Here is a 20,317-nt window from a genome sequence, read left to right as displayed (position 1 = left end):
ATGCAACAATATTTTCCCCTAACAAGCTTGAGACAACTACTGATAGACGACGCCTTCATTTCCAATCCAACTCGTTGATGACAGTAAATTGCAGTACAGTGATATGGCTGAAGTTGGTGTACAGTAAAGTAGCTATGTGTAATTAAAACTTGCTGGGCTAGGTGAAACCTGTTAGCTCGCTAGAGAATATAATAACTTGCCAAATGTAATTCAGACTTCTGCACCCCTGTGTACTTTTATTCACAGTTGCCACACATTGAACTTAAGTATGAACATTAGACCATTGCCAAAAAAAAAAAAGGTGACATGAGGACAAAAAGTGATATACATATGCCATAAGCAATAATGTTGGGAAATCGTAAAATTATGTTTTTGCACATATTTACACTAGCAACCTCTTTATACTCTATTTCAAACTACTTAGAGGGTTACCAGGCACTTTTAATGTAAACAACATTATAAAGCTTTGCTTATTCGACACAAACATCTAAAATTGTGTTTTTTGTGGTTTCATCGTTTACCACATTTAGTCTTCAGATCTGTCACTGGTGAGTCTGGACTATTAGGTTGACAAAAGACAACACACTGTTAAGTTTTTATCACCAAGTTTTCAACAACGGCAAAACAGAAACATGTTGGCAACACTTCTCTAGAGCATTTTTAATTGGGTATTTCTATTTTTCTACCAGTAACCTTAGTATATAGTACCAAATCAGGACAGGCAATGGAAAAAAATAGTCGACACACATATCAATGTACCGTATATTGGGAATTTATCGGGTAATTAATTTTTTTTGTATTTTACATTTAATATACAGATTTTTTAATTGATTATTAGCGCCACATTGATAGTAATGATCCGTACACATAGTCACCTGTTAAATTAAATGATTGAACTGAATTATATTTTTAATATTAGCTCTCGTCTGACTACAAAGACTACTACATTGAGCTCAAAAACACACTTATTCTTCAAGCGTAAATAATAGTGTTATCGATAATATACATACCAAATAAGGAACAATTCATTTTTTGAACTCCAATAAAAAACATAACAAAGTAAGTAATAGTACGAAACGAAAAATTCACATCGAATCAAAGTGAGACGATATCACAAATCATTGTGGTCAATGCAAGCGGTTGGTACACTATCACCATTATGCAAATACAGAAAGTACTCAGATGCCCTCATGTATTTAGTGTAAGGCAAAAACGAGACTTGAGACGGCAGGCATTTGTGTTTGATGTGTTGCTCGACGGTGAAATTATCGTTGCCACAGCTCGGTATATAGCACTTTTTCAAGCGACGGTACTGGTGCCTCTCGTACCACTTACGATCTTCTTTACGGAAACCTTTTATAACGGTCGAGCGCCGAGTTGTTAACTTGCCATTTTTCTTACCATCCAACTTGACTCTTGATTTCACGTTCTTAACAATTCTGTGCAGGATATTTTTGCGATTCTCGACGTTCACTGTGGACGCATTCACTACTACGGCGGCAGTTCTAGAGCACGGACTGGAATTTTCATCGTTTTTGGCTCTCTTCACCGATTTGTTTTTCGATAGCGACAGACTTTTCTGTCTGTTGATCTTGGTGGCAGCAGCAGCTCTGTGTTTGCTTTTGCTCTCATACAGAGAAATGTAATAATCTAATTCTTTGGTCAATGTCTTGCTCTTTTTTTGTACCGATTCTTGTTCCTCATCAATTTCTCCTTCGGAACTGCTCGGAGGAGATATCGCCAGGGTCGTCGAAATAGACAGTTCGAATTTAGGCACTTCTTCATTCTTCTTGTCGGTTGAGTCTGGGGCGACTTCCTTCGAAGGTGCAAAACTGGAAACTAGTTTCAGTTTTATAGGCCGCAGAAATATTTTCTTTGACTTCTTGGACGCACTTAGAGCCTGCTTCCTGGCGCACACCTTCATGAAACTCCTAAACTTCTTTCGAATGAAGTCGAGTCCTAACTTCCTCCGCCACATCCACGGCCCATTGTAATTCTTCAGCTTCTCTATTCTAGCTGTAGTTGTACGGGTCTCCTCCTCCTCTTCTTCTTCGTCGTTGCTGTTATCCTCGATCACAGAAACACGAGGATGGTCATTGGGTGTCGATATCGGATCATTTTCCTTGGTTTGTAATTGCAGATGTATGATGGATCCCACTTTTCCAGTTTCGACGACGACGACGTCGGATGAGACAGATGATGAGGACACAACGGAACACTGCAGATCGGCATCTAAAGATGATGAACTGACGCGATTGACTTGGACATCGTTCAAGACGCTGTTCGATGACGAAGACGATGTCCCTTGCATCGAACGCACGACCAACGATGGCAATGACTTCAAGGCGACTCTTTTCGCCTTCTTATCTCCGACCGCGGCGTCCTTGTTTTCTTTCTTCTCTCTCAAATCGAATAACGAGTGAGGTTGGATCCCGATCTGATGGCGGAGGAAGTTCCTCAAGAGCACTCGCTTCCGAAGATCGTGGACTGGAATCTTGTCCTTGTTACGCAGCCTACTGGCCGATTTGATGATGTATCCACTCCTTATCCTATCCATTTTTTCTTTTTTTAATGCTTTCCCTACACGATGTCCCTCAGTCGGAGATGAATACCTCAAGGATATAACATATTGCCTTTATAAACAAAAGCATAATGTTGACAGTCTTTTTAATATGGTGGAAATCGGAATGACTTTGAACAGGCTAGCTCTCTTCAACATCTTGACCTATATTTGAAAGGAAAATTTTTGTATAACTTACTATGCGTTCCGATTCGTGACAAAAAAGTGGATAGCCAATTTGACCACATCATCTTGGATAACATTAAGCTGGTGTTTTCCTTAGATGTTTCTCTTGGATAGTGTTTTCCCGTATTTAAAATCCTGAATCTCCGTATGTTTCTCAAGAAAATATGGTCAGCTTAGTAGTGATCCAATTTTAAGTTGATGTCCAAATACCGTAACTCGTGCTGCCATCTATCCAGAAATTTAATGAGACCATAATGGTTAATTAAAAACCATAATGAGTTCAAAAACAGCCGAATTGGACTTGTAGTGCTATCTAGTGTTCAGAAAGCAAACGAAAAACTTCAGACTACTATTGTTTTTTAAACATAGATGGCAGTGAATTCATAGTATAGACATCCTGCTACAGTTGGTCAAAACCGTCCGAATTTTCATATGTCAACAAATATGGTGGCCCGCTTATTGGATTCACTGAGCTATAAGTAAAGTTTACTTATATACTCAGTGATTGGATTTCCAGGCTCTGATGAAATGATCCTGCCAATGTTGCCATAGATTCAAAAATCTCTACCTAAAAATTAAAAAAAAAACAACGTGCCAATGTCTGGATAAATCACAAGTACAAAATAACCTGTAAGCATTAATTTTTTATTAGTTACTGATGTAAATATAGTCGGTCTTGACTTGCTGTAGTTTCTTCCAAAGCTTGGTGTTTGTAGGTATTATAAATGCCTTCTTTACAATAAAATACTTGACCGTGTATTTTGGCCGATAGATGACAGCACATTTTTCGGAATGTGGGGGGGGGGGGAGAGGGGGGAAAGGAGAAATTCAGGATAGGGCGAATTTAGTGGAAAGGGAAATTTTTGCTGGACGGAGGATACCATCACTGCCACAGGTTATCTTGACATTTGAACAGTGTTTCAGGCAGGGGCCTGTCGGTATCGTGTTTTTAAATGTCATAGTTGAAATACCATTGGAGTTGTTTCTGTCACCGATTCATCGCCGTTTCAAAGAAACTTGAGGCCGTTCAAATAAAAACAAATGATGTCGAGGAAATCAAATCGAAGAGCCTTCAATCTTGAATTTAAAGGGACCAAATGAATAAACAGATGTCTTCCGTGTTGCAGCTTCTGGTTCATTGAAAGGTCCGTATGGTCTCAATTTTTTTCCCCTAATTAAATAACTATGAAGTGTTTCTCGATATTAACTCTAGTCTCACCAGGATATTAATTTGTTACTAAAAATAATTTATGTGTCAGATATTTCACAAAAGAAAACTAAGCATTCAAATAGTCTAATTAAGAAGAGAAATTTAAATTTTATTCACATCTGTGCCTAAAAAAATTAAGATCTCTGAAGAAAAATAAAGATTTAAATGATCCATCAAGTTATATAGAATTTGTGGTATTAAATCTTTTTGAAAAATCTAGATTTAGGAGGAATCGAAGAACAGTATGATGTAAATTCAAATATGGGATTTGTTATATAATTCATTATTGTGAAGAGTATTTTCTTCTTTTAAATTTTTTGTTAATATTTGGCAATAACTTTATTTAAAAATGTTCTAACACTCACAGAGCTGTCTCGACAGCACAATAGGTGGCTAATTGCTAATATACCAGGGCTTGAGAAATCGAGAAAATATGTAGGCGTCAACTAAATACAAGATTCATCGAAAGACTGGTTATTTGTGGAGATGAAGATTACAAGGAAGAAAATTCATCACTGCCCCCACGGGGACTCGAACCCCGGTCTCTCGCTTGCCGGACGAGTGCTCTACCATCTAAGCTATGGAAGCAGATAGAATATTTTGACCTTAGAGCATATATATATGTTGAAATGGCACCGTACATGGAAAGCGTCAACAATTAACTAATAGCTCGTGAATGACAAAGGCCGTCCATGTACGGTGCGTTTCAACATATATATATGCTCCAAGGTTGAAATATTCTATCTGCTTCCATAGCTTAGATGGTAGAGCACTCGTCTGGCAAGTGAGAGACCGGGGTTCAAGTCCTCGTGGGGACAGTGATGAATTTTCTTCCTTGTAATCTTCATCTCCACAAATAACCAGTCTTTCGATGAATCTTGTATTGACAAGTGGAGAGGACATCAACTAAATATTTTAGGAGCCAAGCATATTTCTTTTGGGGGACAAATGTAGTATGGGGATTTTTTCTTTGACGACAAAACATCAGCATCATGCTTTTGGATGTCTTTTTTGCCAAAAGGAATAGCACTATAGCTAAAATAAATAACACTGACTAAAATGAAAATATAATAAAAAAAACTAAAATAAATAAAATAAAAAAATAAGATTCTCAAACTAAATAGGGGTTCAAATTAAAAAAAGAAACAGTTTTAGATCCTGCCCTAACCAGATCATGGCCTGCAGCTCTGTCTCAACTAAGAGATTTCAGAGAGTGGTAGAAGACCAGTTCCATGCTGGAAAATGTACATCTATGTATTGTGAAACTAACATGAAGTTCGTTTCTGTGTAATTAAAGTTGCCAACCGTTCTCCCACGTTTTAGAAAATTTCTCCTTTTGTCCTCATTTTCAGGTTTCCAGAATTATTTTTCTTTTCTCAGGGGGAAATTTCTTTTCTCCAAGTTGGTTTTCTGCAGTTCCCAACTTTGAGGCGTGAATGCAAACCAATCTCCCCATTAAAAAAGTCTCACCACAGAGAGCAACAGGCCCACAATGGTATTCATTCACTACACTTCACTCACTATGAATTGGGAAAAAAAAACTCATAGTTTAAAAAAAATTTATTGCAGATAGCAGCACTACACATAACAATACTTGGAAGAAAATGTAGCATAGCTACTAAAACAACAAAGCCACTACTTGAACTTTGTGAACAGTCTCTCTCACACACAGGAGTTCATTTTTCGAGTGTGGCACACACCAGAGGGTATACAAGAATGTCACCCACAATTCTACAGTATGTGTGTGGGAAGAGGCAAAAAAACAAAACACATTTGGTTCAGTTGTGATAATTTGAAATCAAATGGACAAAGCGCAAAATTTTTACTCATCAACTGAATCACTCATTAACTGAAGTTTACCTGTGTATCCGTTAGGGCTTTTGAGATCCCAGGGGTTAGGCCAACTACTACTACTAAACCAGACATGCACCTCGTCCGTATTCCTCTGCGGAATTTCTAACGAATTGGTACATGTTGGAATGGGTGTGTGTACGTATAATGAATCTTCCGTGAAGTTTGTTTCGGTGTAATGTTTGTTACATGTAGTGCTGCCATCTGCAATCAATTTTTTAAAACTACAATTTTTTTAAATCAACTTCTAGTGAGTGAAGTGTAATGAATGAATAATTATACCATTGTAGGCCTGTTGCTCTCTGCGGCGACACTTTTTAATGGGAATATTGGCTCTCGAATTCGAGCTTCAAAATTGGGAACCACAGAAAACCAACTTCAACCGACCACCACTGCATCGACAGTAGGGTTTGAACCCGGATCCTTACGATGCTAGTCCTTCACTAGACACCACTATCACACCACACCACTCGATCGAGAAAAGCGGTATTACCACCTAAAATATATATTTCCCATATGCGATTGTTAAATTGAAGCTGAGCTGAATTTTTCAGCTTGGGAGTGGGTCATAAAAGTCTCGGTGAAGTTGAAAAAAAAAACATTTCATAAATGTATGTGGGTGATTCTTATGAAATTGACCTAATTGTGTCTCCAGCAGTTTGTGTTTGATATATTTGGTACAGAATTTTTTCCAGTTTATATTTATATTCCTGTTCCTGACAAGTCGCCACTCTATTTAGGCCTATAACTTTATCAGTAGATTTTTTTAAAAATTTGCTTTCCTGAAAACAGAATGTTTTGCAATGTTGTGTAACGAGCCCTTGGCTGACTGGGAATGTTCTGTGGTTAAAATTCCCATAATAGTGTTTTCTACACTTTTCTTTAAATTCTTCCAGATTGTTCTGCAGTAGCACTGATTGTTCTGTGATTTACGTTGCTAGTATATTCTGCTTTGGCAATTTGCATGAACCAATTTTCATTTCTTAAGGTGCGTATACATTGGCGAGCAGATCTTGCAATGAAAGCATTCGCAATTGGTTGTTCAGTAATTTGTACAGTGTTGTGAATGATTCTTGAGCTGACTAAAACCTGGACCCACCTGGAATCGGTTTTTCAATGAACACAACGGAAGTTTGTGTACACATGAGCGGATTAGAACTGCTGCAGGGGACCATACGTTGCAAGATCAGAGCGCTAATGTATACACGCCTTTAAGGAAATGTCCTTCTTCTGGTGATAGCTTTATATCTTAAAAATATATATATACACTGGTGTAAGAAATTAAGAGCATTTGCAGACTTGGTCGATTATCTCTAGACCTACTGTACCGATTTTAATGAAATTTGATATGTACATACATTGATACAATACAAAACAAATAACCATTTAATAATTGTATACACACGCATGATCGTGCGTAACACTAGTTGGAGTCGGAAGGTATGAAACAGCGGTTGCAGAATAAAAAAAAATAGGGTTAATAGGGGGGATGGTCCCCTCTTACAGATATACAAAGGTCTCGCAGCGTGATTTCATACTTGAAATAAGGCAGTTTATCATTTCCTGTGGCAATCGGTCCCACTCGTTCAGCAACGCTGTTTTCATTCCCTGGATGGTTCCCAGAGGGGGGTTGCGAGTTGCACTTGCCCTCCCCAGAGCATCCCAGACATGCTCTATAGGGTTAAGGTATGGAGATCTGGCTGGCTAGTCCAACCGGCGAATATCCTCACTCTCTAGAAAATTGTCGAGCAGAAGAGCTCTATGTGTGGCCTCGCGTTATCGTCCATTAAAATGAACTCAGGGTCAACTGCACCCCTGAAAAGGCGAACATAGGGCTCCAAGACCTCATCCCTATACCTCACATCAGTCACAGTGCCTCTTTCAAAGACATGTTGGAGGTGAGCCCCATCCAACATGATGCCTGCCCAGACCATTAAACCTCCTCCGCCATAATGGTCGATTTCGCGGACATTGGAGGGTAGGTAGCGGGTCCCTGGTTCTCTCCATATGAATGTACGGCGAGAATCGGTGCTTAGGCTGAACCGGGACTCATCAGTGAAGAGAACGGTCACCCATTGATCCATACTCCAATCTCTATGCTCTCTGCCCCACGATAAACGGATTCTCCTGTCCGTAGATCCTGTCAGTCTCCTGTCCACAGCGGCTGTCCACCACAGCCGCTGTGATGGTCGAGTGGTTATAGTGACGGACTCGCGATGCGAGGATCCGGGTTCGAACCCCACAGTGGTGGTCGGCTGAAGTTGGTTTTCTGTGGTTCCCTACTTCAAGGCGCAAATGCGAGCCGATCTCCCCGTTAAAAAGTCTCGCCACAGAGAGCAACAGTCCTACAACGATAAATCATTCAATCATAACACTTCACTCATAGTTAGAAAAGCTGGTGGCAGATGGCAGCACTACACATAACAAGCATTACAGAGAAACAAAAAAAAAACTTCACGTCAGGTTTCACTACACGTACACGCACATTCCCGCATGTGCGATTCGTTGGGGGTTCCGCGGGGGGGGGGGGTGCATGTGTGGTGTAGCAGTAGTAGGTAGGGCCTCCAAAATATGCTCGGGGATCCATGATGTTCTTAAGTCAGCCAACTCGTTGGGCAATTTGCCTGTTGTGGCGTTGCATTTGTATAAAGATTGGCTTTGTGTATAAAAGAAGTGAGCAGGACGCAAACAGCAGGTCTTCTTGCAAAAAACCCTCTCTCGTGAAGTCTTTTGGAAACAGTCACCCTTGTTACACGGGTTCCTGTGGCTGCATACAAGTCACGAGAGAGCTGAGAAGCTGTAGCACTCCTGTTACGCCTCGCAATAAGCGACAAATGGCGATCTTCTCTGGCCGTCATGGCTCTTGGACGACCTTGCCCAGGCTTTCTCTCGATGGATCCGGTATCCTGGAACTGTTTCCATGAATTACATACGACGCTAGGCGTTAAATTGAACTTTCTACAAATCTGGACTTGAGATTGGCCTGCTTCTAGCCTCCCCACAATTTGCCACCTCATTCCATCATCTAAACGTTGGTGGTTACTCATTTTTACTGTTACAATTTGAAATTAACCGATTGCTGCAAAATAACATCAAGAAATTTGCCAAGGTGTGCTAGCGAACGAAATGCGTCTTAACTTATGCACGCTTGTAAATCCTGTTTTTCTACTGGCTCCGCCTACACACATGTGTACGCTTACGTATTTGACGTACAAGATTTGCATTTTTGTCTAGAAGCAGTGGTTTTACATTCAGTTCAGTTCTTTTCATGAAATTCGATAAAATATGCAAATTCTCTTAATTTATTTCCTCAGTGTATATATATTTTTTCAATAATATATATTTTTAGGACCAGTATACTTTTATATTTTGCCTTTATCATAGTTTTAAATATTTTTTATCAATAGTTTTGTAATTTTTTTCTTCACTTATTATTTACATGATAAATTTAAGTTTTTCAGAGTTCATCTTATATTTTCAGGGATACTCATATTTTTACAATGCCTGGCCTGATTGCTTTTGGTAGACGTTGGGGAATAGGCAGTGATGATTTCGTGTTCCCTGCTTCGGCAGAGTTGATGGTTAGAGCAGTATGGTAGGTTTCAACAGCAATATTTTTATGTTATAGGCCTAGTTTTACAGTGGGTATAATGTGCGCTCTTGCTGCTTTCGCCTCCAGTTTCTATATCATGCTCACCCCCAGACAACTATAAAATACATTGGGGAGCACATATACAGTAAAGCTCTTTTTCACACACCAGCAGGATGAAAAAATTTGTTCATGAAAGAGTAGCAATTGTTAATCAAGGGTCTGAAATATATACTTTTATTATGCAAAAGAAAGGGATCTCCACGTCTGAGCAGTGACGGTTAAGAGGGGTTTCACTCTAGGCTACATACTGCAATACACTGTTGCAGACCCAAGTTAAGTTTTGGAAATCCAAAAATGTGAGCACACAACAAAATGAACTGAGAATGATTCTCTTCACAGTGAATCATCTATTCAAAGTTAAACAATTTCAACATTTAACATTTTACAATTAGTAGCTATTCAATTTCTGTTTGATTTCCAATTCTAAGAATTAAAGTTCTGTCCCATTAATTTCGTAGAGATATCACAACAAAACAAAAAGTTCAGATTTCGCCAAATTTCAGCATTCTCAATGAAACTTCGCATCGCAGATGCTTTCCAGATCACTTTGTGAAATCCATCTTGATTACTGGTATCGAGCACCGGAAATTTCCTGTGAGTCGACGAAATCAAACATTTTGGTCCAGGAACTACTAGAGACAAATACAGTGACACCTCTCAATTGCACACAGATTTCTAGGCAGGAAATGCACAGTTCCAGCCAACACCCCCCCCCCCCCAGGTATATATCCAATTTTGATGAGAGAACACTTGGTCTATCTCTGTGAGATTAAACTCCTACGATATCTCAAGATGAGAACATTTTAATCAAGGTTCAATTTGAAATCTATCCGGACCAGCCAGAAACTAAATTAATAGTTAATCACTTGAATGCGACATATTAAATTAAAACACTTTCAGCTGATGGCTGAGGATTAGTAACAAATTCCAATCGTTTACTCAAAACAAATTCATATGAAGGTAAAAATGTAGTGCTACATCTGTAGGTAGTAGAGGTGTTTGTACAACTAGTGGTTGAAGATATTTTTGGACCAACTATCCTACTTGAACCTTTCCATCTTAACAAGAAAATAATGACGTGCTATATCTAGGATTTGCATAATTTCTCGTCACAAACATTTTACAACAAAATTATTTTTGGAATATTCCCGTTGCCAGGCCACTGTAAAAATATTATCTACAATCTATGTACTGTACATAAAATTGTTTTTTCTCTATTTTTTTTTTTTCTGCGTGACATTTTTCTGTGTGTTCTCTATACAAGTCTACAATTTCAGACCGATCATTGCAAAATTTTGCATATATATACAAAACAGGACCGAGATTGTATGATAGGCTACTTTAAAAGTTTGTCAGAGCTAGACAAATATCCCGAAATGGGCAAAAAAACTGTCGGACAGCAATGGCTCCTGGGCCTCATTTTTGGAATGTTTACTTTGGTTTCCTAACAATGCGTTTTAAACATGTATATGCCTTCACAATAGTTTTTCACTTCCTTAATCCTGCCAGTATTATGTATAATAGTTTATTCCTTTATAATGGTATTTCACTTTTTCAATCCTCCCAGTAATTGAAGAAAACCCAGGCAATGCCAGGTATTATAGCTAGTTGTAGAATAAAATATTGTAGAACAATTGTAGTACCTACTCATATAATATTATTGATTGGCCAAGATTGCCAGTCGTGAGTGGATTGGGATGGATCCTCAGACTGATTGCTGATAATGCGGTCAAATGCAAACACATCGAGACTGATTTTTAAACCTTCATGCTGGCTCATAACAGGTACTGTCACAATACAAAACTTTTTGAAAAACTTATGACAGAGCACACTTCACAATTGACGGGATTATGAAACACTGCAGCCATTGCAAGCTCTTACTACTTGAGCCAGACTTGGCTAGCAATGACAAAAGACCAGGAGGATAAGGATTGTTGGCAAATATCAGCATTGCCAACTTATGCAATAAAACATTGTTTTTCTTTGTCCTTATGTAAACTTTCCATTTGAACCGTGTACTATCGAGTTTGACAGCTGTCATTCAATCAGTGGGCTACCGTTGCTATCATGACCGTCCTTATAAGTCGCAGGGCCTGATGCAAAAATAATTAGGGCTCCTTAGCCCCAATTTTATATATTTAGTGGGGGAGTGTAATCGGAGCATCCAAAGATTCATTCATCATCATAGAATATACAGGAATACTAAAAGCTCAAAATCCTCAAAAGCTCAATCTACTCAAAACAATAGAGACAACAAAATGTGAATTAACACAAAAATTAATGGAAATTTTCAATCGATGAAAATTCAAAACTGGAGAAATTTTGAATTGATGAAAGAAATAATGAAAATTAGGGCCTGATAATTTGAGAGAACTAATGAAAATGCAAAATTGATGAATTAAAAATGATAAATAATTGAAAGATATAATTTCATTGCAAATGAAAATTCCAGAATTGATGAAAATTAAGAATTAATGATAGAAAAATAATAGAATTGTGGTAAATATTGAGAATCAATGGGAAAAAAATCCCAGAATGAAAATTTTTGCATATATTTTTTACCTTTGTTATTCTAAGTGGGGGCAAACCACAGTGCCTGTTGCCACCACACCTGTCGCACACCTCTAACAGCAGCTCTGGTTTCTATTATCCGAAGTGATTCCGGATCCAAAATCCCTGGTTAATCAAGGTTCTATTATATTGGATAGCTTTTGTTCACATCTGTGAGTATATTGTTTGTGTGTATAAATATTTCATTGTATTTTGTGTGGGAGAAAAAATATTAATTTGTATGTTTTAGGTCCTTGGCAGTATTCATCCTTTTCCTGAAGCATAAAGAGCATCTAGGTTGCGGTGAAGGAAAACAACTCTTGCAAGCATATCTGATTGTTTTGCTAGTTGGCTTGTCATTCATCATGCTATTAGATGTGCTTATAGCTAGAATAAGCTCTAAAGGAACCATAACTCAGGTGCTTACTTTCCATTGTTATCTGGGAATTATTCTTGATGAATAGCATAATGTTATAAGACAAAGCAAAAAATCAATATTTTAATGAATTTAACATTCTGTGCAATCTTCAATTTCGTTTTTATGTTTGTTTGGGATGGGAATAAAAACAGCTCAAATTTTGTTTATTGCTTGAACTTAATTTAAATTTTTGTATGTTTGAAAGTTCTAAAATTACTTGATGGTTTCAAATACAGTATCTCAGCTAACAAATTTTCCAGCTAATGAAAATTTTTTAGTAGGTATGCAAGCATGCGCTAACATAAAACAGGTGCTTTGTGAAATTTTTTTCCTCAGTCAAAATTACTCTTATGAGTGACTGTCATTCGAACCAGTTTAATTTATTTCCACTTTAGAATTGCTCCCAGATATACACCTCTATTTCTTTCAAGAGGGTTATGGGGCATTTCTTGTGAAATGAATGATTTTATATATATATATATATATATATATATATATATATATATATATATATATATATATATATATATATATATATATATATATATATATATATATATATATATATATATATATATATATATATATATATATATATATATATATATATACATATATACATATATATATATATATACATATATATATATATATATATATATATATATATATATATGCGCTAAGAGGAAATGCATTTAAAAGAGAATGAAAACAGCTTTTGACTTCAATGGTTTGAATGCATATGGCAAGACTTTTAATAGTGAACTCAACAGTAGGAATTTATCTTTTCCATCTGCAAATTTGTGAGAGAAAGGAGCTGACTATATACCACATAGTACACCTCACACATATTTTTTATCACTTGGCTCACAAACCCGACTGCTAGGGTACATATTATAAGATAAAAAGATATCAAGTTTTTCCTCTTTCTTTAAATTCTCCTTCATCCAGTTGTTGACGTTTATCTCAGCCTTCTGTAGGTTTATAATTTTTTACAGTGATTCTTAGTGTTTAACTCTAGAAGTTACATTGAAATTTTAAGTCGTATTAGGAACAAATTAAACCAATTTTCCATAGAATTCTATTAAAGATGGAGTTATGCTTAATGGAGATTTTGGCTCTAATGAAGGAAATTTGGGAATAAATAATCTTCGTTAACCAAGGTACTAAAAAAATTTGAAGACACGTTTCGTATATATTAAGGTGAGATGCTGTCAGTCTGTGTGTTTTAGTTCCTTCAGAATTTAGATCATATGAGGGAGTTTCAAGTTTCATTTAATTATAATTAGTAAGTAAGTGCTCCCTCTTCTTTTCTTAAATCAAAAAACTTCATTTATGTTTATTTAAAACAAACAAGCCATATACAGTGGAAGTTTGGTTTACGAGTGATTCACTAGCCAAACAAAAATTTAAACAAATTTAACTTTGACTTGGTAAACAAAAGATTTCTCTCAATACGAGCAGTACATATACCAAAGAAACTAGTGCTCGCCTCCTAGATAAGCAGTATTCTATATGCTGCTTTGAGTATTCGCCTTGTCTGTCAAGTGCCACATGATCATAATTAAAATGCTCACTTTTTCTTTCACTGCGGGCAAGGTTGTCTTAAGGGGCTAAGTTCAAGCATTTTTCAGGGTTTTTTTTTATTTTAATGAAAGACAAAATTTAAAATTATATTGTTTGATTTGGGCCCATTCATTAAGACATCACCGACTGTGACAGTGGCATTCTTAAATCAACCACATGAATGACTGTCTCACCCTCTTGTTGGGTGTTAAGGCAAACTGGGATTCCAAAATTTTCCTTTGTTCTTCTACGAAATAAGTAAAAATACAATAATTTAAAATAAATAAACCTGCACTTTATCTTTGAAAAGAATCATGGCTGGCATGAGGGAGACTTGTGGAATGAATCATTTTTCTCATTACTTCTTATGGAGAAGTTTTATTTTATACAAGATTGATTCCCTGAATGTGCTCGTAATCTGAAACAATCATGCTTGTAAACTGAAGTTCCACTGTACAAAGTTAAAGCGTAATTTGTAAGTTGATAAGTGAAATTGAAATTATTTGATGAACTTTGCATAACAACAAATGCATTATGGTGTCACTTGAATTCTGCAGTTTTTACTGTTTCTAAAGAAATATTTCATGAAAGATTACATTTTTCTTTGAAATTTTTTTTTTCACTGTGATAGGGTATGATTTGTTGTAAATGACAGTTTTGTGTGTAATATTCCACTGTTATATGTTTATCAAAAATATTCAGTCAATCATGTTGATTAGGCAGAACCAATGAATAGTGTTCTTTGTTGCAAAGTTGGATAAACACAGTGAAAATATTCTAGCCCTCACAAAATCATCGAACCACTATCGCTTTATGTAGTTGCATCTCGCTGTATTGTCGTCATGCTATATATATATATACTATATATATAGTATACTATATATATATACTATACTATATATATATATATATACTATATATATACTATATATATATATATATATATATATATATATATATATATATATATATATATATATATATATATATATATATATATATATATATATATATATATATATATATATATATATATATATATATATATATATATATATATATATATATATATATATATATATATATATATATATATATATATATATATATATATATATATATATATATATATATATATATAAAACCTATTTCCCTCTTTTTCTCCTTTCCAGACCTGCTTGTCTCTATTTATATATATATATAAATTATTTCAAAAGTGGTCTTTTAGTCTATTTGTGTCCCTTTCCCACTTCCCTACAAAGTTGTGGTGGCATTTATTTTACCAAATGATGAATGTGTTTTATAATTTTTTTTTCTCTCTCTCTCTTCGTTTTTAGACAAGACCCAGACGACATCTACCTAAGCTTTTGTACCTAAGATTTTTAGTGATTGTTTTAGAGGTTGCGTGGAATGCTGCTGGTACAAAATGGGCATTTACTTCATCTGACCACCAGTGTGAGTCTAAAGATGTGATAGTACTAGTTCAGGTGACCCGAAATTCATTCATTTCAATCTATAAAACACTTAAGTATTTGTATATTGTGTTTTCTATGCCTTCAATTCGAAAATCATTCTCTGTAAAATACAGTGCACAGTGCTTAATGTAATCACATCGGGACTTCAGGTTTCTAATGACAATAACCATTTGATAACTATATCAAAGAAATGCTGAAGTGAATACGATGACCATTTGTCCATTTTGGATGGGATGTGTGAAAATGGGATGGTTTATATATATATATATATGGAAATTTTGTTTCAGACATTTTGCTTCTGGACATTTTGCCCCTGATATTTCCTGCCCTGACTGCTTGAGTGACAAAGTAAGTGACTGTATGGACCACAAAGTAGAATTTTTGCATTGTTCTGCAACGAGCCCTCTGCTGACTGGGAGTATTCTGCAGTAAAAATTCCCATACTAGTGTTTTGCACACTATTCTTAAAATTCTTCCAGATTATTCTACAGTAGCACTGATTGTTCTACGTCATAAATTTTGGCACATTCTGTTTTGAGGCTGTATGAGTTACCAAGTGAGTGGGTGAATGATCATATGAGCAAATGACCACAAGTTTTTCTTCCTTGCATTACTGGTTGAAAAATGTTCAGTTGTGCCATTTTCTTTTTTTCATATTGTTCTAAAACTGGATCTTTTTCCTTCAAGCTAAAATCCGGTGTTTATCATTGTTATTATTCAGCTGTCGTGAGGAGTTAGTATGGAACTGTCAAATGTGCTTCACGAAATATCAGCAATTTTCATAATGTTAATGAAAGCAATTCATAATGTAAGCAATATATTCAAAATATTCCTTGATTTCATCTGAGTAACTGGGAATCTGGTCAACTGAAAGAAACTGACCAAGAACTGAAGGAAGAACATTTTTTTTCCACCTTACTCATTTGCCACCTCATGTCTTCATTATAAGATGCCCATTGCAAAAGCAGCTCCACATGTACATGGATTATAACTGCTACTACTGCCCAATTAGAAATGGTTGTAAACGAGGGAGTGGGTTTTTTTACTACCTATACATTGTTTTGCAGGTTAATAATGATAGCTTGGGGAGGGGTGGAATAAGTCTGGTTAAACTATAGCTTCAAAATGCACAAAAAAAAAAGCTTTTGACAGAATAAAAAATGGTTACATAAACCAAAGTCCTGATAACTGTAAGTGAATTTTTTCCCATGCTTTGATATTGATCCATTCTGTACTTTGTAACTGTGATAATAATAGCTGAATGATAATGCTATCCTGGAAGTGGTGTGTACTATAGTTGGCAGTTTAGTGTATATTTCGTTCAAATTATCTGGATGTGTTTGATATGCATGAATGTTTATTTTTTTAAGAAGCATCATTTTACCATTCTGTCTTTTCTCTTTTTCAATCCAGATTATAGTAATATGTAGTTGGATACTTCTTACAATTATCTCTTTCGGAGCTTTCATGGTTTTCGATCCCATCGGGACCCATAGTCAACCAGTTTGTAGTCACAGGGTTGGTGATTCAGAGCAGAGTGAACCTCAAGCCCTTTACATAAATCTGAATTCTTCCAGCATTGATAAAGCAAAAAGAGTTTGGGAGTGGAGGTATTATTACTTTTTTAATTACTTACATCAAAGTTTTGATTTGAGAAGTTTATTGTGCACATACAGTAAAGTCTTGATAATCTGAGGGGGATGGGACCAAGGCCACCTCAGATTATCAAAAAATTCAAATTATCCTATAAACAATAAAAAATTCTTTGAATGTTGGGCTTGAAATAAAAGACAAGCAAAAGCAATTCTCGCATACTTGCTGTATTTTTAATTCTTGAATAAGATATTGATGCCATATGATGTGCTTAAAAAAAATGAAGAATGTGAAAAGAGCGTGAAGGTGAAAGCATTGGTCTCAAAAAGGGTCGCAAAATTAGAAATTCAAAAATTTTGTGTGGTCAGATTATCTGGAAACTCAAACTTTCAAGATTCTACTGTATTAGAAAATCTCTTCTGTAAGGGCTGAATGAACAGTGTTTTCCAACTTTCAGGCACAAATGTGAGTTCAAACAAGACAGACATTCGAAACAATACTTTCATAACATTTCGAAGGCTCAAAATTCACATTTCAAAATTCAGGCATTTTTGCATTTTCATTTCAAAATATAGAAGATGAATGGCACTGCCAGTATTACTCGAAACATGCATATGGATGTGTTAAAACACACACATTCCAGCATGTACAGATTTGTTATAGAAATTCCTCAGAGGAATGTTTACAAGGTGGGTGTACAGTTGAGTAGTAGTAGCAGTTTCAGTTCGTTTCCTGGTTTCATAATGGAATTAAAGATTAAAAAAAGGGGACAAAAAATTTTAACATTTGGCAATAAGTAAAATGAAAGCCAACTTATCTAATGCCTTATTCTAACAAAGTAAGAGCCATAAGACATTTCACCAATCTTGACATTTTCACTGTGTAACACATAAAAAAATTAAAATGTTGACATAATAAATGCACAAGTGAAATAAAAACAAGTAGATATACAGGAAATGCCTAATATAATGATATTCAAGGGACATATTGTTATAAGGAATCATACAGTGAAACCTTGTTACAATTATATTCTGCGGACCAAGAAAAAATATTGTTGTGGAGATATTATCGTTATATATTCAGAGCAACATTATCCTTGCGTGTGATCAAATTTATGGGGCACGGTAGCCCGGTTGATAAGATGCTCGCCTAAAGTACCAAAGAGGTGTCGCGAGTTTGATACCCAGTTCGTCCTTGTCAGAAAACTTTCCTGACAGAGGGGTACAACAAAAAACGGCGACTTGACCACAGCAAAAATTGCTACCGCAGGGAGTCCCCCATCGAGGGGTTAGTGCACCAACCTCTCGATGAGTATGAAAAACAAGCCTGCCGTTCGGAATCGGCAATAAATTGTAGGTCCCGGTCTAATTAGCCCTCGTGTGCAGAAAATGACAGTGGTGCGACAAAAATGATCAAAGTGATCAAATTTATGTTGCTGTTGTCGTATTTTCTACATCTGCATTACTAATACTACCAGAAAATGTGCTTTTATGTATTTATCTTTCACAAAGAATTGCAATTGATTAGTTTATTTATAAAAATTATTTAGATGCATTGCTCCTGTAAAGAGGTTTATCCTATTGCACTTTTGTGTTTTACACAGAAAATAGCAATACTAACAACTTCTTTCAGCTTTTGGTGATCCTTTAGCGCAAAATATTGATGTTATTAGGTGCCTTCAGAAGAACAAAAACAAGTGACGAAGGTAAAATGAAATTCAAAACTATTTTATCAAAATATTAAAAAAATATTGTTAAATATATAGCGGTTTCGAAAATCTCATAAAAAATATCGTTGTACAGGGATTTATCATAGTAAAGGATGCTGTTGTATCGAGATGAATTTAACATTAGACTACAGGCAATTCCAAACAAGATTTGTAAAAAATATTTTTGTAGAGGAATTTATCATTATATTGAGTATCGTTGTCGTGAGGTTTCACTGTATATCATATAGATGGAATACTTTAGCAACTAAAGTGCTTCTGGACCAGTAAATAATATTGTTACACAACAGATTGTTATTGAGGGTATGGCTATATAGGATTTTTTTCACTGTACTATATAATTTTCACTGTTTTTTACTGTACATACACCCAAATTTGAATTTACATGTGCAATAATCTTTTCACTTTTCCAGGATGCGTATAGTATTTTGCTGCTTCGGTGCTGTTGATGAAGAAAGTAAAAGTGCATATTCAGAAATAGCGAAGCTTTTTGCTGATTATTTTGAGGTAAGCAGTTCTTTGTTTTTATCTCTGTCATACCTGTTTGTTGAATTATGACATGATGCCATGGAGCTATGAGTGATTAGTGTACTAACCTCTGGTTTAGAGGTATGGGTTTGATTCCCAGTCAGGACATAGATATATTTGTGCAGCTGTTCAGAATATACTTTATACCAGTGATTCTTAACCTGTTGTCACTCTCTGAGCTCTTTTTAATCTTTAATTGCTATGGGGATACCTTGTAGGCTTTTCTTTTAAAAATTTATTTATCAAATTTATTGATTTATGGTACTGGAGTGGTCACAGAGCGCTATGGGCTCTGGGGAGCATAGGTTGAGGAAACACTGTAGATCCTAACTTGATATAGTCAGCCTTAATATATATATATAAATATATATGATAAAGGTTATGCAGTGAGTGTAAAATACAGAATTTGGCTCTAAGAAGATAGATTTAGATGATGGAGATGGTGAATAAATCGATCACTTCAGATACTCAATTATTTCATCACCTGGTTTTTGATATAGTAGTCATATCATCTCATCAATAATTATGCATTGTATCAGTTCTGTTAACATTTAAGCTTCAGTTTATCTTCAGTGATATTTTTCCATCTCATGAAATCATGTGTATTAGGAACCCTTTTTGCCAAAATTGGGTCCCAAAACTAGGAAGGGTGTCTTACGCATGGGTAATATTAAATACATAATATCTTTTCAGCTTTTATTTTTCCAAATTTTAACATTTTTACGATTACAGACATATTACGTCAAAACACCAGTAGAATAAATTCAAACAAATTCCCTGTGTTTTCTTTTCTCTCTCTTTACCATCGGCCCCAAAGCAGAATGTTTTGCATTGTTCTACAATGAGCCTTAAGCTGAGTGGAAATATTCTGCTGTAAAAATTCCCGTAATAGTGTTTTTTAAACTTTTTCTCAAAATTCTTCCAGATTTTTTTATGCGATGTACATCACAGATTTTGGCATATTCTGCTTTGGGGTCCATCAGGAAGCCTTATATTAACCTT

The 20,317-nt window shown here is 35.6% G+C and overlaps 1 protein-coding gene and 1 non-coding gene across 3 annotated transcripts in view; one reads left to right on the top strand and one right to left on the bottom strand.

Annotated features, from left to right (window-relative positions):
* Positions 1-3,330: 3,330 nt before the first annotated feature.
* LOC149090205 (diacylglycerol lipase-beta-like) overlaps positions 3,331-20,317 on the top strand; it is a 38,753-nt gene continuing 21,766 nt past the window's right edge. The window contains exons 1-6 of one of the 2 annotated variants that reach the window (XM_089232744.1): positions 3,331-3,376; positions 9,289-9,402; positions 12,260-12,428; positions 15,331-15,480; positions 16,882-17,078; positions 19,201-19,294. In XM_089232744.1, the coding sequence (XP_089088870.1) occupies positions 9,308-9,402; positions 12,260-12,428; positions 15,331-15,480; positions 16,882-17,078; positions 19,201-19,294 (705 nt within the window). In that variant the 5' untranslated portion in view covers positions 3,331-3,376; positions 9,289-9,307. Of the gene's footprint in view, positions 3,377-3,607; positions 3,892-9,288; positions 9,403-12,259; positions 12,429-15,330; positions 15,481-16,881; positions 17,079-19,200; positions 19,295-20,317 lie in introns of those variants that run through there. The other variant, XM_089232735.1, reaches the window with a different exon arrangement.
* Positions 4,473-4,544, bottom strand: TRNAA-GGC (transfer RNA alanine (anticodon GGC)). The gene has a single exon. It is a non-coding gene; the product is annotated as a tRNA-Ala (tRNA).

This window comes from Pholcus phalangioides, unplaced genomic scaffold (genome assembly GCF_987345545.1).
Source record: "Pholcus phalangioides strain wild (caught in Gottingen) unplaced genomic scaffold, Ppha-v1.0 ptg000001l_1, whole genome shotgun sequence".
NCBI classification, from domain to species: domain Eukaryota; kingdom Metazoa; phylum Arthropoda; class Arachnida; order Araneae; family Pholcidae; genus Pholcus; species Pholcus phalangioides.
The sequence above is the reverse complement of the archived record's forward strand: the minus strand, read 5'-3'. Positions and strand labels throughout refer to the sequence as shown.